At 53.0% G+C, this 26,185-nt stretch overlaps 1 protein-coding gene across 2 annotated transcripts in view; it reads right to left on the bottom strand.

Moving 5' to 3' along the window:
- Nucleotides 1-10,138: 10,138 nt before the first annotated feature.
- LOC144612379 (zinc finger and BTB domain-containing protein 7B-like) overlaps nucleotides 10,139-26,185 on the bottom strand; it is a 132,599-nt gene continuing 116,552 nt past the window's right edge. For both annotated transcript variants that reach the window (XM_078431965.1, XM_078431966.1), the window contains 3 exons: nucleotides 19,129-19,269; nucleotides 16,355-17,505; nucleotides 10,139-12,136 (listed from right to left, as the gene is read on the bottom strand). In XM_078431965.1, coding sequence (XP_078288091.1) covers nucleotides 11,755-12,136; nucleotides 16,355-17,499 — 1,527 coding nt within the window. In that variant the 5' untranslated portion in view covers nucleotides 17,500-17,505; nucleotides 19,129-19,269 and the 3' untranslated portion in view covers nucleotides 10,139-11,754. The remainder of the gene's footprint in view (nucleotides 12,137-16,354; nucleotides 17,506-19,128; nucleotides 19,270-26,185) is intronic.

Here is a 26,185-nt window from a genome sequence, read left to right as displayed (position 1 = left end):
GGTCACACAAACATGCTGCTGGTCCTGGCAGCAAGGTAGGGTGTCCACATACTGGTCACACAAACGTGCTGCTGGTCCTGGCAGCAAGGTAGGGTGTCCACACACTGGTCACACAAACATGCTGCTGGTCCTGGCAACAAGGTAGGGTGCACCGCACACACTGGTCACGCAAATATGCTGGGAGTTCCAGCAGCAAGGTAGGGTGCGCCTGCCCTTCCCAGTCACACAAACATGTTGAATGTCCTGGCAGCAAGGTAGGGTGCACCACACACTGGTCACACAAACATGCTGCTGGTCTTGGCAGCAAGGTAGGGTGCACCACACACTGGTCACACACACATGGTGCTGGTCATGCCCCTCCCCCGTCGCTTCCCCAGTAACTGTGGGCTGTGTGGGGAGGGGGTTCGGGGGCTAGCACGGGTGGATGGATGAGTGGTCGTTGCCCCTGCAGGTGGCAGGTGTTCGCGTGGATCGCCGCGCTGACGGGAACCTTCCAGAACTACTGCATGGCGTGCGGGAGGATGGCCGAGGGGGAGGAGGCCCGGCTGCAAAGGTGGAGCCCCGCCCCCCACACACCCCCTGCATCACACCCCCACCCCAAACCCCCCCTCCACCCCCAAACCCCCACACACCAAACCCCCACACCTGCACCACCCTCACACACCCCCCCCCCCCACACCTGCATCACGCCCGGCTGCAAAGGTAACGCGCCCCCCCACAGACAATGCCTGTGGTCAGGATGGATCCCGGGTCTCTGGCGCTGTGAGGCAGCGGCTTTATCCGCTGTGCTGCCCAGTTACCTGACCGCTGAACAGACCTCCGATAAGCTAAGGATGAATCCCGATCCTCCAACCAACCTCCCACACTGTTTTTAACCTGCACTTTCTCTACAGTCGTAACGCTATCTTATGCATTCATCACTTTACACCATCGAATGCACTCATGTTTAGTTTTGTTTAGTTTTGAGATAAAATGTGGAGACAGGCCCTTCGGCCCACCGAGTCCGCACTGACCAGCGAGCCCCGCACATTAACACCACTCTACACACACACACTGGGGACAATTTACTATCTTTACTGAAGCTCTATCGTACATATTGGAGATAATTTTACATCAATACCAAACCAATTAACCTGCAAACTTGCATGTTTTTGGAGTGTGGGAGGAATCCAAGGATCTTGGAGAAAACACATAAACTCCGTACAGACAGCACCCGTAGTCAGGATTGGACATCGTGTCTCTGGCACTGTGAGACAGCAGCTCTACCCGCTGCACCACCCAGTTAACAGACTACTGAACGGACCTATCCTGCCTTCCCCGTTATCTCCCTTCCCTCTCCCCCTACCCCCCTCTATCCACCTCTCCTCTCCCCCTCTCCTCTCCCCCCCCCCTCCTCTCCCCCTCCCTCCTCCTCTCCTCCCTCCCTCTCCCTCCGCTCTTCCCCTCTCCTCTTCCTAGGGTTGCCAACTATCTCACTCCCAAATAAGGGACAAGCTGACATCACCGCCCTGTGCCCCACGTGACCTCACCCAGCCAGCGGCCACGTGCTCCCGCTCCACCAATGGTGGCCGCCCCGGGCCGGGAGGCGGGTTGCTATGCAACCTCCGTTAGGTGGCGTCCGGGCCTACTGTGTCCGGGCCTACAGTGTCCGGGCCTACAGCGCCCCGCGGGCCTAATGCGGGACAAGGGCGGTCCCGCACATGACAAACCAATTTAGCCCAAAATACGGGATGTCCCAGCTAATACGGGACAGTTGGCAACCCTACCTCCCCCCCTCCAGGATCGACCCTGGGTCTCTGGCGCTGTAGGGCAGCAACTCTACCGCTGCACCACCGTGCCGCCATGATCTACCACCATGGCACGCAAGACAAGGTCACTGTATCTTAGTTGGCGCGGCGGCAACAAACCACAGAACCAGGAGGCACTTGTCAAAATGAATACCAAGATCAATAAATCATATTTTATTTCCACTCCCATAAGAAAATGAACAGAACACCGTATTAAGGCACATTCTTTTTAAACATTTACAGCCATTATAAGAAATAAAAGATCTTCTTGCGTTACAAACAAGTGCATTCTTTTTGAAAAAAACACAAGAATTTTCTTTAAAAACTAAAGTGGAATTAAATATCTTTTCAAAAAGGGGGAAAATAAAAGGAATGTCTTGATAGATACCCTGTCTGCCCTGATTTAATCCCGCGCTAATTGTACAGGGTCTTCACACAATAAAAACATTTTCAGCTGTGCAATGAATCATTATTATTTTTGGAGCCAAAGAAAAATAGAGAGAGAGAGAGAGAAAAGAAAATTAAAAGGGGGAGGCAGGGTTCTAGGCCTTTCCTAACCCGGGGAAATATAAAACAGGCATCCCGCTATCGAGTCTAAAGTGCTAATCGATGAACTAAAGGGATGGACTAGTGCAAAAAGTCACACAGATGTGCTGCCAGGACAACTGGCGACTAGAATGATCTCCACAGATCATGTCTGATGGAGCCAGAGGCTCTCGACAAACCAGTGATTTTTTCAGTGTTTGACCATCCCCGTGTTTGGTCCACGGAGCCCCGGTTCCACTTTTTGAAACAGGCGCCGTTCTGCAGCGAAAAGGGGCCCCGACGCTTCAAGAACCGTCGACCGCGTTTGGTACAAAATGACCAGAGTAACTCAGCGGGGACAGGCAGCGCCTCTGGAGATGAGAGGCAAGGGGTGATGTTTCGGGTCGAGAGATCTTTCCTTCAGACCCCGAAACGTCACCCCTTCCTTCTCATCCGGAGATGCTGCCTGTCCCGCTGAGTTACTCCAGCGATTTTTGCGTCTGTCTTCGGTTTAAACCAGCATCTGCAGTTCCTTCCAACATATGCGAAGAGCGTTAGTTAGATAGTACGTCTGTCTTTGCCTGTCCGTCTCTGGTGCGTACTACTCACCTCCTCTACACTCCCCACTCCTACCCCCTCGTCAGCCCTCAGTGCCTCTCGCTTTCTAGAGTTGCGTTTGTGTTTATCGTCCATGGGTACTGAGGTACAGCGAAAAGCCTTTCTTGTTGCGTGCTATCAAGTCAGAGAGACGATACATGATTACATTCGAGCCGTCCACAGTGTACAGATACAGAAGGGAATAACGTGAGTAACGTTTAGTGCAAGATAAAGCCAGCAATGTCCGATCAAAGATAGTCCGAGGGTCTCCAATGAGATAGATGGGAGGTCGGGACCGCTCTCTAGTTGGTGAGAGGACAGTTCAGTTGCCTGATAACAGCCGGGAAGAAACTGTCCCTGAATCTGGAGGTGTGCGTTTTCACTCATCTATACCTCTTGCCTGATGGGAGAGGGAGGAAGAGGGAGTGACCGGGGGTGAGACTGGTCCGTGATGATGCTGCTGGCCTTGCCGAGGCAGCGCGAGGTGTAGATGGAGTGGATGGAAGAGAGGTTGGTTCGTTTGTGCGTGACGGTCTGGGCTGCTCTCTGCAATTTTGTGGGCAGTGGCCATAGTGGATGGTGTTGGGAGTCGTACAACATGGAAACAGGCCCTTCGGCCCAACTTGCCCATGCTGGCCTAGTTGACCCATCTTAGTTCAGTTCAGGGAGTGGGGCCAGGAACCCGTTCCCTTCTCCGCGCCGTGGGTTTAGACTGCGGCCACAGCAAGCATCTCCCCGCCTCTCCTTATTAAGGAGGAAGCAACATTTCCTCACGGTATGCCTACTTTGAAGAAGTCCTCCTCCCTCCAATCTCCAGTCCCTGACTCTCAGGCTGAAGAAGGGTCTCGACCCGAAACATCGCCCATTCCTTCTCTCCCGAGATGCTGCCTGACCCGCTGAGTTACTCCAGCATTTTGTGTCTACCTTCGATTTAAACCAGCATCTGCAGTTTTTTTTTCCTAAACATCCAACCACTTGGAAGTGCTGTGATATTTCTAGCGGTCTGCAATGACCTGGGTTGCTGCTTCAGAAGCAGAAGTGTCAAATTTTGGGGGTGGGGGGGGAGGCAGGAAGCTGTACAGGGCAACACAGAGGGAGATGGAGACTGTGTCACTGAACCGGAACAGGGCCGGCTGCCCGAGTGTGGGAACACAACGGATATCAGACGGAGCCGACCACGGTCACATTGACATTCAAAATGGAGAGAAAGGGAACTGCAGATGCCGGAACCCTCAGCAAAACACAAAGTGCTGGAGGAACTCAGCAGGTCAGCTGGCGTCCATGGCAGATGGGAAATGGACTCCGAGGTCTGACCTGAAATGGCACCTGTCCATTTAGTTTAGTCTAGTTTACTGTCTCGTGTTACCGAGGTACAGTGAAAAGCTTTTTGTTGCGTGCTAACTAGTCAGCGGAAAGACAATACACGATTGCAATCAAGCCGTCCAGTGTATAGATACATGATAAAGGGAATAACGTTTAGTGCAAGATAAAGTCCGAGTAAAGATAGTCCGAGGGTCTCCAATGAGGTAGATGGGAGGTCAGGACCGCTCTCTAGTTGGTGAGAGGACGGTTCAGTTGCCTGATAACAGCTGGGAAGAAACTGTCCCTGAATCTGGAGGTGTGCGTTTTCACACTTCTGTACCTCTTGCCCCGATGGGAGAGGGGAGAAGAGGGGGTGACCGGGGTGAGACTGGTAGCCTTGCCGAGGCAGCGTGAAGTGTAGATGGAGCTCTCCACCCGAAACGTCACCTATTCCTTTTCTCCACAAAAATCCTGGAGTAACTCAGCGGGTCAGACGGCATGTCTGACCCGCTGAGTTACTCCAGGATTTTTGTGTCTATCTTTAATGGAAGGGAGGTTGGTTTGTGCGATGGTCTGGATTTCTCTCCACAGATGCTGCCTGACCCTCAGTTTAATTTAGAGATACAGCATGAAAACAGGTCCTTCGGCCCACCGACCAGCAATAGTGCGCACACTTACACACACTAGGGATAATTTACAAGTTTACCAAGCCAATTAGCCTACAAACCTGGACGTCTTTGGAGTGTGGGTGGAAACAGGATCACCTGGAGAAAACCCATGCGGGTCAGGGGTTGAAGGTACAAACTCTGTACAGACAGTACCTATAATTAGGATGGAACCCGGGTCTCCGGCGCTGTGAGGCAGCAACTCTACCGCTGTGCCACCCCTCTGTCTCCACTGTTGCGGCCTAACCCGTATTCTGCTTTTTATTTGAGTACCGAACTACACGTTGCTTTAATAAACAGAGGGCACAGATTTAAAGTTACTCCACTATAAGAGAAACAAAATGAAAAATTAAATTCTCTGACCTGAAACGTTAATTCTGACTCTTCCCTCCACACGCTGATTGCCCTGTAGAACATTCCCTCTTGATTAAGGGTGAAGTTGGGAAAATGAGGGGCCATTTTCTGAGTTTAGTTTAGAGATACAGCGCGGAAACAGGCCCTTTCGGCCCACCGGGTCCGTGCCGACCAGCGATCCCTGCGCACTAACACTATCCTACATACACTAGGGACAGATTTTACATTTACCCAGCCAATCAACCTACAAACCTGTATGTCTTTGGAGTGTGGGTGGAAACCGAAGATCTCGGAGAAAACCCACGCAGGTCACGAGGAGAACGTACAAACTCCGTACAGACAGCACCCGTGGTCGGGATGGAACCCGGGTCTCCGGCGCTGCATTCGCTGTAAGGCAGCAACTCTACCGCTGCGCCACCGTGTCACCCTGAGTGAAAGGAGGGCGGAAGTAGATGGAAAGGGCGCAGAGAAGATTTACGAGGATGTTGCCAGGACTCGAGGGCCTGAGCTACAGGGAGAGGTTGGGGCAGGCTGGGACTTTATTCCTAGGAGCACAGGAGGATGAGGGATGATCTTATAGAGGTGCACAAAATCATGAGGGGAATAGATTGAGTGAATGCACAGAGTCTCTTGCCCAGAGTAGGGGAATCAAGAACCAGGGGTTTAAGGTAAGGGGGGGAAGAAAGATTTAATGGGAACCTGAGGCATTAATATTTTTACACAAAGGGTAGGGTGAATGCATAGTCATTTACCCCCAGGATAGGGGAATCAAGAACTAGAGGGCACTAGGTTTAACGTGAGAGGGGAAAGATATGCAAAGATGAGGGGCAACTTTTTCCACATAGAGGGTGGTGGGAGTATGGAAAGAGCTGCCGGAGGAGGTAGTTGAGGCAGGTATTATAAACATTTAAAAGATGCTTGGACAGGTACATGGATAGTTAAAGGGCCAAGTGTGGACAGGTGGGACTAGTGCAGATGGGGCATCTTGGTCAGCATGGACAAAGTGGGCCGAAGGGCCTGTTTCTGTGCGATTTGACCTGGTGGTGAAAGAGGGGGAAAGGCAGAACTGGAACTATCTAGTGCCACTCTCTATGATTTGGTCTGGCAACGTCCCCCTGCTGAGTAATTTTTCCTAAGTTTAATTTAGTTTAGACAATAGACAATAGACAATAGGTGCAGGAGTAGGCCATTCAGCCCTTCGAGCCAGCACCGCCATTCAATGCGATCATGGCTGATCACTCTCAATCAGTACCCCGTTCCTGCCTTCTCCCCATACCCCCTCACTCCGCTATCCTTAAGAGCTCTATCCAGCTCTCTCTTGAAAGCAAATTTAGCTTAGAGATACGGCGTGGAAACAGGCCCTTCGGCCCAACGAGTCCACGCTGACCCCGTAGACTAGTTCGATCCTACAGAGGGGCCGATCAACCACGTCTTTGGAATGCGGGAGGAAACCGGAGCGCCCGGAGGAAACCCCACGCGGGTCACGGGGAGAGAACGTGCAAACTAGGCAGCAATAGACAATAGGCCACTCGGCCCTTTGAGCCAGCACCACCATTCAATGCGATCATGGCTGATTATTCTCAATCAGTACCCCGTTCCTGCCTTCTCCCCATAGTGGTGGTTCTCGTGGCGAGCATGGAACCCGGGTCTCTGGCGCCGTGATGGGGCAACTTTACCCGCTGTGCCGCCATGCCCCATTTCTCCCCACCCCCCCGGGCTCAGGTTAATATTGCACAGTGTCTCAGTTCCGTCGGCCAACAAATCAGTACCAAAATACGCACAAAACAGGCCGTAAAAGGGTCAGGGGAGGGGGGGGGAATTTGTCGGCCGTCGAGATTCTGAGCCGGCCTCACAGTGGGTCGGTAAACAGTCCGTCCGTCGGCAGCTGTGAAACGCCAGCTTCCATCAGCTGATAGGAACGTGCACGTGGTCTTTGGGGAGGGGAGGAGGTTGGGGGTTGAGAGGGAGGGAGGGAGGGAGGAGGAAAGAGGGTGGAGAGAGAGAGAGAGAGAGAGAGAGAGAGAGAGCAGGCAATTAAAGAAGAGGCAGCAGTGCACAACAAACTAACAAACTAAAAACGGTACATAAATACAAGTTCCCGACGCCCCCTGAACTTTGATTTTACAGGTTCTGTTCCTGATCGGGCCGCTGTTAACATATTCTGACGTATCGACCAGCACGCACGCACTCTCACATGCATAGGGCTGCAAAATTCATATTCTTTAATATATTTATATATATATATAATTTAGATATATATTAATCCTTCAAATCTATGTCTACGTTCATCACCTTTCCATGGGGTGACATAGTTTATGGATTGACAAGTGCTACCTCAGCGAGCAATAACATCATCACTACTTAGTCAATTTGCTTCGCGATCTATTACACGTTGCTCCTGATTCCTGGGGAGAGGCGAAGGGAGAGTTAAACGCTGTCGGAGGGGGGCGGGGAGGAGGGAGGGGGGTGGGTGGGAAAGAAATAGCCCACTCTCTGGTGATGGTTGGGGCTGCAATGCGATCGGCCGAGGATGTGATGCTGTTGGGAGAAAGAGAGGCGGCTTTGCTAAGTTTGGTTTGGTTTCGTTTAGCGACACATTGCGGAAACAAGCCACGTCGACCAGCGATCACCCTGTACACGAGTACTATCCTACACACACACACACACACTAGGGGACAATTTACAATCTTTACCAAAGCCAATTCACCAACAAACCCGCACGTCTTTGGAGTGTGGGAGGAAACCGGAGCGCCCGGAGAAAACCCACGCAGGTCCCGGGGAGAAAGTGCAGAGAGCACCCGTGGTCAGGATCGAAGCCTGGGACACTGGCGCTGTGAGGCAGCAGCTCTACCCGCTGCGCCACCGTGCCGCCCTAAGGGAGAGGAGACAATTAACCTTCTTTTACCTCGACTTACTTTTGTTTGGTTCAGTTTAGAGACACAGCCATGGAAAAAGGCCCTTCGGCCCACCGAGTCCACGCCGACCAGCGATCTCCCGTCCACGTTACCCCGCTCTCTCTCATCCACTCCCCACACACCAGGGGGCGATTTACAGAGGGGCCGATCGACCCGCAAACCCGCACGGGCACGTCTTTGGGATGTGGTGGGGAAACCGGAGTGCCCAGAGGAAACCCAGGCGGGTCACGGGGAGAGAACGTGCAAACTCCACACACACAGAGAGACAGGACTGGCGGTCAGGTTGGGACCGGGGTCTCTGGCGCCACGAGGCAGCGGCTCTACCCGCTGTGCCACCATGTGCCCCGACTTGCTCCCCATCCCTCAGGAGGGCAGAGGTTCCCTCCTCACCTCCCCTGAAGTCTTGCGACCGTTATTTGTCCCGCAACAATGCGTGGATATTTGGGAAAGACTGGGAATGAAAGATAAGCCTCGGCTACACCGCGCAGTGGAGCAAGACAATTTGAGGAAGGACGTCCTTGCTATTGAGGCAGCACAGCGTAGGTTCAACAGGTTAATCTCCGGGATGGCGGGACTGTCGTACGAGGAAAGATTGGAAAGACTGGGCTTGTATTCACTGGAGTTTAGAAGGATGAGGGGGAGATCTTATAGAGACGTATAAAATTATGAAAGGACTGGACAAGCTAGACGCAGGAAAAATGTTCCCAATGTTGGGGGAGTCCAGAACCAGGGGCCACACAGTCTAAGAATAAAGGGGAGGCCATTTAAAAGTGGTGAGAAAAAAAACTTTTTCACCCAGAGAGTTGTGAATGTGTGGGATTCTCTGCCACAGAGGGCAGTGGAGGCCGATTCACTGGATGAATTTAAGAGAGAGTTAGATAGAGCTCTAGGGGCTAGCGGAATCAAGGGATATGGGGAGAAGGCAGGCACGGGTTACTGATTGTGGATGATCAGCCATGATCACAGTGAATGGCGGTGCTGGCTCGACCAAATGGCCTCCTCCTGCACCTGTTTTCTATGTTTCTATGACAGAGCCTTTCATTCCAATGGTGGCCAGTTAAACCCAAGGGCAAAAGGTGCAATGGGCAGGGATAGGGGGGTGGGGATAGTGGATACTTGTGATTAACATACATGTTTGAAAAGGACACCTTGAAAGTCAGAAAGGGAGCGGAGGCGATACACCGGCATGTGTAGGAAGGAACTGCAGAAGGCAGACACAAAATGCTGGAGTAACTCAGTGGGTCAAAGGAAAAAAAGGAATAGGTGACGTTTCGGGTCGAGACTTCGGAGTCGGAAGAAGGGTCTCGACCCGAAAAACGTCACCTGTTCCTTTTTCTCCAGAGATGCTGCCCGACCCGCTGAGTTACTCCAGCACTTTGTGCGTCTAGATTCACCAAGATGTAGCCAGGGCTTGAGTAACAGGGAGAGGTTGGACAGGTCTGGGGCTTTTTTCTTTGAGGCCTAGGGGGCTGAGACATGACCTTATTGAGGTGTCCAAGATCAGAGGAGGGGAACGGATAAAGTGCACGCTCCCATCTTTTTCCCCACTTGGGTAAACGATTCTAAAACTAGAAGGTACAGGTTTCAAGGGGGGGGAGATTCCTTTCAGTCAGTAAGTGGTCCACATCTCAAATAGGGAGAAATTATGGCAGGAGGTGCAGCGGGTAGAGCTGCTGCCTCACAGCGCCAGAGACCCGGGTTCGGTCCTGACTACGGGCGCTGTCTGTACCCGTAGTTTGCACGTTCTCCCCGTGACCTGCGTGGGTTTTCTCCGGGTGCTCCGGTTTCCACCCACACTCCAAAGTTGCAGGTTACTTGACTTCTGTAAAATTGCAAATTGTCCCTGGTGTGCGTAGGATAGGTGCTACAGTACGGGGCAATCGCTGGTCGGCGTGGACTCGGTGGGCCGAAGGGCCTGTTTCCGCGCTGAATCTCTGAAGTCTAATTGTCTAAAAAGGAGATACAGGCCCTTCGGCCCACCGAGTCCGTGCCGACCAGCGATCCCCATACACTAGTCCCATCCGACACACACTGGGGATAATTTAAACGGGGCAAATTAACCTACAGTCCCGCAAGGATGAATTTAAAAGAGAGTTAGATCGAGCTCTAGGGGCGAGTGGAATCAAGGGATATGGGGAGAAGGCAGGCACGGGTTACTGATTGTGGATGATCAGCCATGATCACAATGAATGGCGGTGCGTACAGGCTCGAAGGGCCAAACGGCCTCCTCCTGCTCCTGTTTTCTATGTTTCTATGACACCCGGAGGAAACCCACGCGGTCACAGCATGTGTAGGAAGGAACTGGAGATGCTGGTTTACTCCGTAGGCACAAAATGCTGGTGTAACTCAGCGGGACAGGCAGCATCTCTGGAGAGAAGGAAAGGCTGACGTTTCCCATTCACGTGGAACAGCACATCCCTCTCCCCATCAGAACTACCCCATCCATCGACTCCTTTAAGTCCAGGCTCAAAACCTATTTCTACTCCCTAGCGTTTGAGGCTCATTGAGGAGGCGCTGTGAACTGTTTGCGTGCTACTGTATGTTTCATTTTTTTTCCTTAGTACCTAATCAGATGTACAGCACTTTGGTCAACGTGGGTTGTTTTTAAATGTGCTATACAAATAAAATTGACTTGACTTGACTTGACGTCACCCATTCCTTCTCTCCAGAGATGCTGCCTCTAACCGCTGAATGACACCAGCTTTTTGCGTCTTTCTTCGCGGGTCACGGGGAGAACGTGCAAACTCCGTACAGACAGCAGCCAAAGTCGGGATGGAACCCGGGTCTCTGGCGCCGTGAGGCAGCAGCTCCACCCGCTGCGACGCCCGTATATAATATACAGACAGGAAGGGTTTAGAGGGGGTGGGGATACGGGGCAGATGCAGGGGGTAGACACACGATGCTGGAGTAACTCAGCGGGCCAGGCAGCATCTCTGGAGAGAAGGAATGGGTGACGTTTCGGGTCGACGCCCTTCTTCAGGGGAGGGAGATACATAGATAAGGAATTTTAAGGCGTGAAAACAAGACAAAGGGAATGAAGATCAAGGAAAATGTAGAATAGATCATCGTTAGCTGGGAGAATAAAGGGAGGCCATTAAGAACGGAGATGAGGAAAAACTTTTTCACTCAAGAGTTGTAAATCTGGAATTCTCTGCTGCAGAAGGCAGTGGAGGCCAATTCTCTGGATGCTTTCAAGAGAGAGCTAGATAGAGCTCTTAATGATAGCGGAGTCAGGGGGTATGGGGAGAAGGCAGGAACGCGAATGATCAGCCATGATCACATTGAACGGCGGTGCTGGCTCGAAGGGCCGAATGGCCTCCTCCTGCACCTATTGTCTATTGTCAGACTGAAGAAGGGTCTTGACCCGAAACGTCACCCGTTCCTTCTCTCCAGAGATGCTACCTGACCCGCTGAGTTACTCCAGCATCGAGTGTCTACCATTGATTTAAACCAGCATCTGCAGTTTTCTTCCCTGCGTGGGGCTAGCCCGGCGTGGACGAGCTGGGAGGTCCGCATGTTCCGCGACTCGGTGGAATCTCCGGCCGGCTCGTGCACGCGGGGTGGGGGGACGGGGACGGAGTACAAAAACACATTATCCGCTGCGTGGCGTTAGGAGGAGTCGTCCGCCACCATCTCCTCGGGCATCTCCTGGTCCCAGCCGCTGGCCAGCTGGCTCCAGGCGGAGTGGGCGCCGTACTCCGGGCCGGACTCGCCGTCCGCCCCCTGGCCCCCGTTGACCGCCTCCTCGCCTTCCTCCTTGCACCGCCGCGTGCGCACCTCCAGGCAGTTCTGCCCCTTGTGGTGGCGCTGGAGGTGGTCGAGGCGCACGAAGGCCTTGCGGCACTGGCTGCACTCGAAGGGCCGGTCGCCCGTGTGCAGCCGCGCGTGGTTCTTCAGGTCATAGCTGTGCAGGAAGCGGGCGTCGCAGCAGGTGCAGCTGTACGGCCGCTCACCCGTGTGCTTACGCATGTGGATCTTCAGCTTGTCGTTCCTGGGAGAGGGAGGAAGGGGAGGCAGGGTTAGAGAGGATGGTCAATACGCACTCACTCCCCTCTCCCCACTCCAAAGATACTAGAGCAGCAAGATGGACCACTCCGTTGCAAAGGAGCGTAATGTCCACCATTTTAGTAGGCAAAACCCACCATTTTAGTAGGCAAAACCCCACCCATTTAGTAGGCACCCCCGCCATTTTAGTAGGCAAACCCCGCCATTTTAGTAGGCACCCCCACCATTTTAGTAGGCAAACCCCGCCATTTTAGTAGGCAAACCCCACCATTTTAGTAGGCACCCCCACCATTTTAGTAGGCAAACCCCACCATTTTAGTGGGCAAACCCCACCAATTTAGTGGGCAAACCCCACCAATTTAGTGGGCACCCCCTGCCATTTTAGTAGGCAAACCCCACCAATTTAGTAGGCACCCCCGCCATTTTAGTATGCAAACCCCGCCATTTTAGTATGCAAACCCTGCCGTTCGCTCTGCCTCTCGCAGTGCAATCAGTGTTTTGGAGGATCAGTATGTGTGATGATACCATTAAAACGCAGAATATATCTCATCCATCAATTCACAGATTTTTGTTATTTTTCTTTTAAAATGTTTCTGCAAGTTTCTGCCTACTAAAATGGCGCCGTGACGTACTACGGTTTTTAGGGTTGAGTGGTCTATCTTGCTCCCACCCCACACAGTCCATCAAACATCACACCCCCCCCCTCCCTCTGTCTCCCTCTCCCTCCCTCCCTCCCTCTCCCTCCCTCTCCCTCCCTCCCTCTCTCTCGAAATTGGACATGTCCGACGCCAATCTCCAAGTGGAGCTGGACGACGAGACAAAAAACCTACTCATGATCAACACGCACAAGGGACTGTTCAGATACAACCGGTTGTCATTCGGAGCGGCACCGGGGCCGGCCATCTTCCAGAAACTGGTGGACAATCTGGTTGCCGGGATTCCGTACATAGCCGCCTACCTGGATGACATAATTGTCATCGGCCGGACAGAGGAAGAACACCTGCAGAACATAAAACAGGTCCTCACAGCACTGAACAACTACGGCATGAGGTTGCGCAGGGACAAGTGCGCATTCTTCCCAAAACAGGTCACATATCTCGGACATGTGATCACGGCAAGTGGTCTGAAGCCATCGGAAGAAAGAGTGGATGCCGTTGTGAAATTGCCGACGCCTGAAAATGTGAAGCAGCTTGAAAGCTTCATTGGCAAGGTGAACTACTATGGCAAGTTCATACCGGCACGTTCCACTTTGTGCGCACCATTAAACAACCTGCGAAAACAGGACGTCGAATGGCACTGGTCCAGAGAGTGTAACCATGCATTGAAGGAGATGCTCGCCCAGAAGACGCGTTCGGTCCACTATGACCCATCGAAGCCGATCTCACTGGCCGCCGATGCATCTCCGTATGGTCTTGGAGCTGTAATCTCACAAACGGCGCCGAACGGCAAGGAAGAACCAATCGCGTTCGCATCCAAAACGCTGACGACCGCCGAGAAAAACTACAGCCAAGTGGAGAAAGAAGCACTGGCGATCGTGTTTGGAGTCCGGAAGTTCCACCAATATTTGAGTGGGCGACATTTCCTGCTCATCAAGCCGCTGCTGACTATTTTCAGTCCGGAGAAAAGTTTGCCCGTCGTGACGTTGCAGCGTCTACAACGTTGGGCCCTGATTATGATGGGATATGATTACCGCATCATTTACCGACAGTCTGCCGAGCATGCCAATGCCGATGCACTGTCTCGCCTACCGATTGGACCCGACCTGACGTTCGGTAAAGAGGAGGCAATTATGGAAATTCAGATGGACGTTAACTTGCTCAACACGCGGGTCATCGCCGATTTCCCCGTCTCTGCAAGGACGGTCGCCAACTATACAAGCACAGACCCCATTTTGTCGAAGGTACGACATTTTGACACTCAGGGGTGGCCGGACAGTCCCAAGCTGGACAAGCTGGACTGTCGAGTGATCATTCCGACGGAAATGCGATCGCCAATTCTGAAAATGTTGCACAAAACACACATTGGAATTGTGCGAATGAAGGCGCTCGCCCGAATGCATGTGTGGTGGCCGAATATCGAGGCCGATATAGCCGACCACTGCAAGAACTGCACACCATGTGCCAAAACAGCGCCAAATCCGCCGGAAAAGACCTCCCCATGGTTCGTCCCCGACCAACCATGGCAGCGAATCCACATAGATTTTGCCGGACTGTTCCTGTAGGGCATGTGGCTGGTCGTCATGGACGCCCATTCGAAATGGCCACATGTTATCCAAATGAATAAATATCCAACCACCGAAACAACCACTTCTGCGCTCGACGATTTGTTTGCCATTTGGGGATTGCCCTAACAATCGTAAGCGGCAATGGACCCCAATTTGCCTCGCAAATGTTCAGTGACTGGTGCAAACATCACTCAATCGTGCATCTGACACCAGCGCCTTTTCATCCACCCTCAAATGGTGAGGCGGAGCGGCTCGTCGGCGTTTTCAAGCAAGCCATGAAACGCACTGTAGAAATTGAAAAGGAATCGAAACAATTGGCATTGCGCGATTTCTTACAGCAGTATCGAACTGTTCCAAACTGCACTACCGGTCGAACGCCAGCGGAGATGATGCTCGGATGTCAAGTGCGCTCTCCCCTATCAGTTTTGAACCCGACTCGTAACTCTAACACGGCGCGCACTCAGCCAACGAAGTCGAACAAGTCCAAATTGGAAATTGGCGATTACGTATATCATCACAATTATACGACCAAGCAAAACAAATGGATCATGGCTCACATTGGAACCAAAATGAACACCGTCCAAGGACAAGAAGGACAGTGCCGATGGCATGATGACCAATTAAGAAGCCACGTTCCTCCAGCGAAGACTGCGCAGAGCCTGACCAGAACCAAGCAGTCGGACACCCCGGTGCCGACTCGTGTGGACACTGGAGTGCCTGATTTGCCCCTCCCCTGGCTTGACGAAGTTCCACCAGACGAACTCCCCGCCGATCTGCCTGTGGTCCCTCGTCGATCGACACGATGCAATCGTAGTACTCCCCCAAGACGACTCATCCAGGAATAGAGACGTTCAAACTGGAAAGGGGGAGTGTGATGTTTGATGGACAGTGTGGGGTGGGAGGACCTGTTGCTCCTCCCGTGCAGCAGGTGGCGCTGCACAGGACAAAGGGAGATGTTCTGTACATAGTTATCTGGGCTGTACAAAGTGTGGAGTGTGCAGTCAGATTGCGGGGTTGCAGCCATTTTAGTTGTCTTGCTGCCAGCATTGAGTTACTGTAATAAAGACCTCTGTTGTACCTTGAAGACTCGCAAAGTTTCATACAGGCATAGAACCAGAACACGAAAGGGGGGGGGGAGGGGGAGGGAGAGGGGGAGAGAGAGGGAGAGAGAGGGGGAGGGTGGGAGAGAAAGGGAGGGAGAGGGTGGGAGAGAAAGGGAGGGAGAGGGTGGGAGAGAAAGGGAGGGAGAGGGTGGGAGAGAAAGGGAGGGAGAGGGTGGGAGAGAAAGGGAGGGAGAGGGTGGGAGAGAAAGGGAGGGAGAGGGTGGGAGAGAAAGGGAGGGAGAGGGTGGGAGAGAAAGGGAGGGAGAGGGTGGGAGAGAAAGGGAGGGAGAGGGTGGGAGAGAAAGGGAGGGAGAGGGTGGGAGGGAGAGGGTGGGAGAGAAAGGGAGGGAGAGGGTGGGAGGGAGGGGGTGGGAGAGAAAGGGAGGGAGGGAGGGGGTGGGAGAGAAAGGGAGGGGGGTGGGAGAGAAAGGGAGGGAGAAGGTGGGAGAGAAAGGGAGGGAGGGGGTGGGAGAGGGAGGGAGGGGGTGGGAGGGAGGGGGTGGGAGAGAAAGGGAGGGAGGGAGGCGGTAGGAGAGAAAGGGAGGGAGGGAGGGGGTGGGAGAGAAAGGGAGGGGGGTGGGAGAGAAAGAGAGGGAGGGGGTGGGAGAGGGAGGGAGGGAGGGTGGGAGGGAGGGAGAGGGCGGGAGGGAGAGGGGGAGAGAAAGGGCGGGAGAAAGGGCGGGAGAGAGAAAGGGCGGGAGAGAGAAAGGGCGGGAGAGAGAAAGGGCGGGAGAGAGAAAGGGCGGGAGAGAGAAAGGGCGGGAGAGAGAAAGGGCGGGAGAGAGAAAGGGCGGGAGAGAGAAAGGGCGGGAGAGGGTGTGAGTGAGAGGGAGGGAGGGAGAGAAAGGGAGAGGTGTCAGTGTCAGTGCGCGGGTACCTGGTGAAGCGGACGGCGCACACCTCGCAGGCGAAGGGCTTCTCCCCGGTGTGTGTACGCATGTGGCGGGGCAGCTTGCCGGCGCCGTGGATCACCTTGTGGCAGATGGGGCACTCCTGGGGCATCTGCGACTTGCGGCGGCCAAGGCCCAGCCCCAGGCCCGGGCCCGCTCCCCCCGCCCCCGCCCCTCGGGCCCTGGGCTTGCCGGGCGAAGGCGAGGCCGGGTCGATGCCGTCGGCTCCCAGCGAGGAGAGGAAGGGGAAGGGGAAGGAGGCGGACAGGGAGTCCAGCTCCAGCCCGTCCCCCTCGCCGTCGGCCTCGCCGTCCGCGGCGGGCAACAGCTGGGGGCGGCGGTAGTCGAGGGGCTCCGCGTCCTCCTCCTCCTCCAGCGGCCTTGGAGCCTCGGCCTCGCCCTCGCTCTCGCCCTCGCCCTCGCCCTGGGCCTGGTAGTCGCGGGCCGGGCTGGCGGGCCGCTGCAGCTGCAGCTTGTGGTTGCTGGAAGTCCTGAGGGGCTGCACGATGCGGTAGAGGCAGCCGCGGTTGCCCAGGGTGACGCGGGGGGTCGGCTGAGGCTGAGGCTGCGGCCTCCTGGAGGCCCTCTTGCGCCGGCGGACCTTGGGCGGCTCCAGGCCGGGGGTGAGGCCGGCCCAGCAGTCGGGGGGTGCGGACTCCTCCCCCGGTGGTTGCGGTGCTACCAGCGGTTGCTCCGGCTCCTGCTCCTGCTCGCCCTCCCCGCTGCACCGCAGGATGTCCACGCAGGCGTCGGCCACGCACTGGATCTCCAGCGCCCGGGCTGCCCGCAGCACCTCCCTCATGTTGGAGCTGCTGATGGTCAGCGTGGCCGTGTAGGCGAACTCCAGCAGGGCGGCCAGCACTGGCGGCTGCACGAAGTCCAGCTCGCACACGCTGCTCCGCTGCCGCCCGCCGCCTCCACCACCGCGGGGTTTGCTGGAGGTGAACAGCTTCCTGAAGTAGTGGCTGCAGGCGGCCAGCACGGCCCGGTGGGTGCGGTACTCCAGCCCCTGGGTCACGATGGTCACGTCGCACAGCAGCCCCCGGTGCCGCTGCTCGTTAAGGCTGCTCAGCAGCTCGCTGCTGTGCTCCGGGAATGGTATCCCGATCAGCTCGTCCTCGCTGGCTCCCATTGTACCCTGACAGAGAGAGAGGGAGAGAGAGGAGGAAGAATTACACCGGCACAAAACGCTGCTAACATCATCTTGTATCTTGTGTAGGAAAATAACTGCAGGTGCCGGTACTAATGGAAGGTATCACAAAATGCTCAGCAGGTCAGGCAGCATCTCGGGAGAGAAGGCACGAAATGCTGGAGTAACTCAGCAGGTCAGGCAGCATCTCTGGAGAGAGGGATCACGAAATGCTGGAGTAACTCAGCAGGTCAGGCAGTAGACAATAGGTGCAGGAGGAGGCCATTCGGCCCTTCGAGCCAGCACCGCCATTCAATGTGATCATGGCTGATCATTCTCAATCAGCACCCCGTTCCTGCCTTCTCCCCATACCCCCTGACTCCGCGATCCTTAAGAGCTTTATCCAGCTCTCTCTTGAATGCATTCAGAGAATTGGCCTCCACTGCCTTCTGAGGCAGAGAATTCCACGCATTCACAACTCCCTGACTGAAAAAGTTTTTCCTCATCTCAGTTCTAAATGGCCTACCCCTTATTCTTAAACTGTGGCCCCTGATTCTGGACTCCCCCAACATTGGGAACATGTTTCCTGCCTCTAACGTGTCCAACCCCTTAATAATCTTCTACGTTGCTAACATCATCTTGTATCTTGTGTAGGAAAATAACTGCAGATGCTGGTACTAATCGAAGGTATCACAAAATGCTGGAGTAACTCAGCAGGTCAGGCAGCATCTCAGGAGAGAAGGCACGAAATGCTGGAATAACTCAGCAGGTCAGGCAGCATCTCTGGAGAGAAGGCACTAAATGCTGGAGTAACTCAGCAGGTCAGGCAGCATCTCTGGAGAGAAGGTATCACAAAATGTTGGAGTAACTCAGCAGGTCAGGCAGCATCTCTGGAGAGAGGGATCACAAAATGCTGGAGTAACTCAGCGGGTCAGGCAGCATCTCTGGAGAGAAGGCACCACGAAATGCTGGAGTAACTCAGCAGGTCAGGCAGCATCTCAGGAGAGAAGGATCATCAAATGTTGGAGTAACTCAGCAGGTCAGGCAGCATCTCTGGAGAGAAGGCACGAAATGCTGGAGTAACTCAGCAGGTCAGGCAGCATCTCAGGAGAGAAGGCACGAAATGCTGGAGTAACTCAGCAGGTCAGGCAGCATCTCAGGAGAGAAGGATCATCAAATGCTGGAGTAATTCAGCAGGTCAGGCAGCATCTCAGGAGAGAAGGATCATCAAATGCTGGAGTAACTCAGCAGGTCAGGCAGCATCTCAGGAGAGAAGGATCATCAAATGCTGGAGTAATTCAGCAGGTCAGGCAGCATCTCAGGAGAGAAGGATCATCAAATGCTGGAGTAACTCAGCAGGTCAGGCAGCATCTTCACAAAATGCTGGAGTAAGAGATACTCCAGAGATGCTGCCTGACCAGTATCCTCCCACACTCCAGAGACGTGCAGGCTTGTAGGTTAATTGGCTTGGTAAATGTAAAACAAATGTCCCTAGTATGTGTAGGATGGTGTTAGTGTGCGGGGATCGCTGGTCGGCGTGGACCCGGTCGGCCGAAAGGGCCTGTTTCCGCGCTGTATCTCTACACTGAACTAAACTACTCAAGAGAGCATGGGCGTTAACGGACCACTGACCTTTTACCGCTGGGACATTCGTTGAAATCCAAGTGCTGCGAGCTCAAAGTGCGCCCTCTGCTGGCTCCAAAGTTCTCAGCGGGTGGGCTTGGACCATCGGAATCTGGTTCTGTGCGGACTTGAGTCAACGGGGCGATATTCCTAGTTTGGGATCAAATTGGAAATTGTTAAAAGTTGGCGGCATTCCCGCACCAACGGCGTTTCGAATCGTGTCACAACTAATCTCAGGGACCCCAATCCTGGCAAAAATATTGAATTGGATTGAATACGTTTATTGGCCAAGGAATGTGCCTTGGTGCTCTGCTTGCAAGTAACAACACGAACATACAGTAAACAATTAAGAATAAAGCATAAAACCTTATAGTTTAAACATGTGAATGAAATAAAATACCACAGCAAAAGAAGGCTACAGACGTTTGGTTGTTGAGTAGAGCTATTGCTCGTGGAAAGAAGCTGTTTTTATGTCTGGCTGTGGCTGCTTTGACAGTCCGGAGTTGCCTTCCAGAAGGAAGTGTTTCAAAGAGCCAGGGTGAGAGGGGTCTTGCCCGCTTACTTTCTGGCCCTTGCAGTGTACAGCTCATCGATAGGGGGAAGGTTGCAGCCAACAACCTTCTCGGCTGATCGAACGATGCGTTGCAGCCTCCGGATGTCGTGCTTGGTGGCTGAGCCAAAGCAGACCATGATAGAGAAGGTGAGGACAGACTCTACGATGGCAGCATAGAACTGGACCATCATTGCCTGTGGCAGATTGTGTTTCTTCAGTTGCCGCAGGAAGTACATCCCCTGTTGGGCCTTTTTGACTGTGGAGTCGATGGTGGCCCCCCATTTAAGGTCCCTGGAGATGATGGTTCCAAGGAACTTAAATTACTCCACAGATGTGACTGTGGTGTTGTTGATGGTGAGTGGGGGGAGGGGAGGGGGAACTCTCTAAATGTATCTCTAAACTGAACTAAACTAATTCAATATCAGGTTTTGACCCTAATTCCAAAGTTAAATAAATCGCACTGTACCACAAACTAACCACATCCATGACAATAATTCAACGAGTCTGCACGATGTCACTGGTCATATTGCTCCACTTTAAACCTGCTATGATTTAAAGTCACACAGCACGGAAACAGGCCCTTCGGCCCAACTTGCCCACGTCGACCAACATGCTCCATCTACGCTAGTCCCACATTTGGCCAATACTACGCTAAACCTTTTCTTATCCATGTACCTGTTCAAGAATCTTTTAAATGTTTATAGTGCCTGCCTTAACTACCTCCTCTGGCAGCTCCATATACTCACCACCTAGGTTTGCCAACTGTCCCGTATTAGCCGGGACATCCCGTATTTTGGGCGAAATTGGTTTGTCCCGCCCTTGGCCCTGAGGACGCTGTAGGCCCGGATACTGTTAGGCCCGGACACTGTAGGCCCGGACACTGTAGGCCAATGTGGTAAAAATCTTTAAGCACCCTATCCACCTGTGATGCTACTTTCAGTGAACCATACACCTGCACTCCTCAATCCCTCTGCTCCACCACACTCCCCAGAGGCCTACCATTCACTATGTAGGTCCTGCCCATGTAACTTCCTTACTCCCAAAAAGGGACAAGGTGATGTCACCGCCACGCGCCCCATGTGACCTCATCCAGCCAGCGGCCAAGTGCTCCCGCTCCACCAATGGCGGCCGCCCGGGCCGGGAGGCGGGTTGCTACGCAACCTCCATTAGGTGGCGCCAGGGCCTCCGGGCCTACACTATCCAGGCCTTTAACGTCGGGGCCTACACTGTCCGGACCTACACTGTCCAGGCCTACAGTGTCCAAGTCTACAGCGTCCGGGCCTAGTGTCCAGGCCTACAGCGTCCGGGCCTACACTGTCCGGACCTACAATGTCCAGGCCTACAGTGTCCGGGTCTACAGCGTTTGAGCCTACAGTGTCCGGGCCTACACTGTCCGGGCCTACAGCATCCGGACCTACACTGTCCAGGCCTACGGTGTCCGGGTCTACAGTGACCGGGCCTACACTGTCCAGGCCTACACTGTCCGGGTCTACAGCGTCCGGGCCTACAGAGCCCCAGCACTCCGAGTCCTGCAGTTGTACAGGGCCCTAGTGAGACTGCAGCTGGATTATTCTGTGCAGTTTTGGTCTCCAAATTTGAGGATGGATATTCTTGCTATTGAGGGAGTGCAGCGTAGGTTCACCAGGTTAATCCCCTGAATTGCGGGACTGTCGTACGTTGAAAGACTGGAGCTTGTATACACTGGAATTTAGAAGGATGAGAGGGGATCTTATTGAAACATATGATTATTAAGGGATTGGACACGCTAGAGGCAGGAAACATGTTCCCGATGTTGGGGGAGTCCAGAACAAGGGGCCACAGTTTAAGAATAAGGGGTCGGCCATTTAGAGCGGAGATGAGGAAAAACTTTTTCACTCAGAGAGTTGTAAATCTGTGGAATTCTCTGCCGCAGAAGGAAGTGGAGGCCAATTCTCTGGATGCTTTCAAGAGAGAGTTAGATAGAGCTCTTAAGGATAGCGGAGTCAGGGGGTATGGGGAGAAGGCAGGAACAGGGTACTGATTGTGGATGATCAGCCCTGATCACATTGAATGGCGGTGCGTACAGGCTCGAAGGGCTGAATGGTCTACTCCTGCACCTATTGTCTATTGTCCGTGTCCTTCTTTGGTATAAACTAGCATGAGGGAGAAGTCAATACAAGACGTAGAATCTTTATTTTCTACCTTTTCTATGACCGAGCTACGTGTTTGTGGTTGCCCCAAGCTGGGAAGAGACACAGATGACCTGTCCTGACCATCACAGCTGTGTTACGACTTCGGGGATGACGTTTCAACCACTCATAACACTTCACATTTCTGCTTGTGGAAAGTTTATTAGCCTCACCAAAAAAGAGTGTTAAGATAAATGTTTGGAGTTTGCGAAAATGGCAGTGCAGAAGCCTTAATTTGAACTCCCCCTCCCATTCCTGATCTTTCTGTCCTAGGCATTGTCAGAGTGAGGCCCAGTGCAAATTGGAGGAACAGCACCTCATATTTCAATAGACAATAGGTGCAGGAGGAGGCCAATCGGCCCTTCGAACCAGCACCGCCATTCAATGTGATCATGGCTGATCATTCTCAATCAGTACCCCGTTCCTGCCTTCTCCCCATACCCCCTGACTCCGCTATCCTTAAGAGCTCTATCTAGCTCTCTCTCGAATGCATTCAGAGAATTGGCCTCCACTGCCTTCTGAGGCAGAGAATTCCCCAGATTCACAACTCTCTGACTGAAAAAGTTTTTCCTCATCTCAGTTCTAAATGGCCGACCCCTTATTCTTAAACTGTGTGGGCCCCTGGTTCTGGACTCCCCCAACATTGGGAACATGTTTCCTGCCTCTAACGTGTCCAACCCCTTAATAATCTTATACGCTTCGATAAGATCTCCTCTCATCCTTCTAACACTGGGGTTGTCAACTGCCCCGTATTAGCCCGGACATCCCGTATTTTGGGCTAAATTGGTTTGACTCTACCTCAAGTGCCTCCTCTGGTAGCTCAATTCATAAACCCAGCACCCTCTGTGTGAAAATGTTGCCCCTTGGGTTCCTGTTAAATCGTTCCCCTCTCGTCTTTGGACCCGCATGAGAAGATGAGAGGTACTTTCCCCAAAACGTGACATCCATTGTGCGGCTTTGTCGGAAGCAGGCTGATGAACGCCACTAGTTCAGAAATTAGTGTAACCCAACCCTCACGACTCATCTCAAAAGTAATGCTGTGTAGGAGGGAACAAACAGCAGATGCTAGTTTAAAATGAAGACAGACACAAAGTGTTGGAGTAACTCAGCGGGTCAGGCAGCATCTCTGGAGAGAAGGAACGGGTGACGTTTCGTGTCGAGACCCTTCTTCAGACTGATGTCAGGGGGAGAGGGAGATACATCGATAAGGAAGTGTATGGCATGAAAACAAGACAAAGGGAATTGAGATCAAGGAAAATGTAGAATAGGTCATCGTTAGCTGGGAGAAGGTGACAACAAAACAAACAGATAAAATTTAGTCGGTGACAGTAAGACTGGTCGGAGAAGGGGGAGGGAGGGAGAGAGAGGGAAAGCAAGGGGTTACTTGGAGTTAGAGAAGTCAATGTTCGTACTGCTGGGCAGTAAGCTGCCCAAGCGAAATATGAGGTGCTGTTCCTCCAATTTGCGCTGGGCTTCACTCTGACAGTGGAGGAGGACTAGGGTTGCCAACTATCTCACTCCCATATAAGGGACAAGGTGACGTCACGCACCCCACGTGACCTCACCCAGCCAGTGGCCACGTGCTCCTGCTCCACCAATGGCGGCCGCCCGGACCTACACTGTCCGGAAGGTGGACACAGATTTTAACCAGCATCTGCAGTTTCTTTCCTGCTACAATGTCCGGACTTACAGTGTCCGGGCCTGCAGTGTCCGGGCCTGCAGTGTCCGGGCCTGCAGTGTCCAGGCCTACAGTGTCCGGGCCTACAGTGTCTGGGCCTGCAGTGTCCAGGCCTACAGTGTCTGGGCCTGCAGTGTCCAGGCCTACAGTGTCCAGGCCTACAGTGTCCGGGCCTGCAGTGTCCAGGCCTACAGTGTCTGGGCCTGCAGTGTCCGGGCCTGCAGCGTCCAGGCCTGCAGCGTCCGGGCCTGCAGTGTCCGGGCCTACAGCGCCCCCCCGGGCCTAATACGGGACAAGGGCGGTCCCTTATGGGACTTACCTTCCGGACAGTGTAGGTCCGGGCGGCCGCCATTGGGTGGCACGGTGGCGCAGCGGTAGAGTTGCCGCCTTACAGCGAATGCAGCGCCGGAGACTCAAGGTTCCATCCTGACTACGGGCGCCGTCTGTACGGAGTTTGTACGTTCTCCCCGTGACTTGCGTGGGTTTTCTACGAGATCTTCGGTTTCCTCCCACACTCCAAGGACGTACAGGTATGTAGGTTAATTGGCTGGGCAAATGTAAAAATTGTCCCTAGTGTGTGTAGGATAGTGTTAGTGTGCGGGGACCGCTGGGCGGCGCGGACCTGGTGGGCCGAAGGGCCTGTTTTTGCGCTGTATCTCTAAATCTAAAAAAAATCTTTTAAAAAACAATTTAGCCCAAAATACGGGATGTCCCGGCTAATACGGGACAGTTGGCAACCCTACCCAGAAGAGAAAGGTCAGGAATGGGAGGGGGAGTTACAATGAAGGCTTCTGCACTGCAAACTCCAAACATTTATCTTAACACTTTTTTTAGCTGAGAGGCACACAAGCGTGTGGTGGTTGTGGTTCTGTCAGGTTCACGGTGACGGTTTTTGAGAGTGAAAATCATAGCATGCTTTCAGTGGGGAAGTGACTGTCAGCAGCACGATCTGCTTTTAAAGATCAATTATTATTTATAGATTATCTGTCAATACGGCTGGACGGCTCTCAAAGCAGAGCACAGTCGTAGACATCGAGTCATGCAGCTCAGAAACTGGCCCTTCGGCCCAACTTGCCCATGCCAACCAAGATGCCCCGTCTACACTAGTCCCACCTGCCTGCGTTTGGCCCATATCTCTCTCAACCTTTCCTATCCATGTACCAGTCCAAGTGTCTTTAAGGGGGAGGGGAAAGAGAGGGACAGAGCAACTATCTGAAGTTAAATCCGAAACGTCACCCATTCCGTCTCTCCTGAGATGCTGCCTGACCCGCTGCCTGACATGTTCCCAATGTTGGGGGAGTCCAGAACCAGGGGCCACAGTTTAAGAATAAGGGGTCGGCCATTTAGAACTGAGATGAGGAAAAACATTTTCAGTCAGAGTTGTGAATTTGTGGAATTCTCTGCCTCAAAAGGCAGTGGAGGCCAATTCTCTGAATGCATTCAAGAGAGAGCTAGATAGAGCTCTTAAGGATAGCGGAGTCAGGGGGTATGGGGAGAGGGCAGGAACGGGGTACTGATTGAGAATGATCAGCCATGATCACATTGAATGGCGGTGCTGGCTCGAAGGGCCGAAAGGCCTCCTCCTGCACCTATTGTCTATTGTCCGTATCCATCTTTGGTATAAACTAGCATGAGGGAGAGGCGGAGAAGTCAATACAAGACGTAGAATCTTTATTTTCTACCTTTTCTATGACCGAGCTACGTGTTTGTGGTTGACCCAAGCTGGGAAGAGACACAGATGACCTGTCCTGACCATCACAGCTGTGTTACGACTTCGGGGCTGACGTTTCAACCACTCATAACACTTCACATTTCTGCTTGTGGAAAGTTTATTAGCCTCACCAAAAAAGAGTGTTAAGATAAATGTTTGGAGTTTGCGAAAATGGCAGTGCAGAAGCCTTAATTTGAACTCCCTTTCCCATTCCTGATCTTTCTGTCTTGGGCCTCCTCCATTGTCAGAGTGAGGCCCAGCACAAATTGGAGGAATTCCGCCAAATATTTCAATAGACAATAGGTGCAGGAGGAAGCCAATCGGCCCTTCGAGCCAGCACCGCCATTCAATGTAATCATGGCTGATCATTCTCAATATTGTCTATTGACCCGCTGAGTTACTCCAGCATTTTGTGTCTACCTTCCATTTGAACCAGCATCTGCAGTTATTTTCCTTCCCAACATTTGTGTCTATCTTCGGTGTAAACCAGCATCTGCAGATCCTTCCTACACATGTATATATATATGTGTGCATGTGTGTGCATGTGTGTATATATACCCATTGGGCCCAAACCTCTCCTGCATTGGTGCAGCACCCTCTCCTCTCCCCCTCCCTCTCCCCCCCTCCCCTTCCCCCTCCCCTCCCTCTATAGGAGATAGATTTAAACTTTAAAATGTGAATAGCTTTAAAAATATAACACCGATTTCAATGAAACTTCTTCCATTAGCACCAAAGGGACGACAGTGAGTAAGGTGGGTGTGTGTGTGTGTGTGTGTTAGCCAACTAACTGTTAACCTGCACGTCATTAGGATGTGGGCAGAAACCTGAGCACCTGGGAGAAACCCACAAGGTCACAGGGAAAGTGTACAAACCCCACCCACAGACAGGAGTCTGAAGAAGGGTCCAGGCATTAAACATTGCCTCTCCTATGTCCTCCAGCGATGCAGCCTGAGCCA

Source organism: Rhinoraja longicauda, chromosome 44 (assembly GCF_053455715.1).
Source record: "Rhinoraja longicauda isolate Sanriku21f chromosome 44, sRhiLon1.1, whole genome shotgun sequence".
In the NCBI taxonomy this organism is placed as follows: domain Eukaryota; kingdom Metazoa; phylum Chordata; class Chondrichthyes; order Rajiformes; family Arhynchobatidae; genus Rhinoraja; species Rhinoraja longicauda.
The sequence above is the reverse complement of the archived record's forward strand: the minus strand, read 5'-3'. Positions and strand labels throughout refer to the sequence as shown.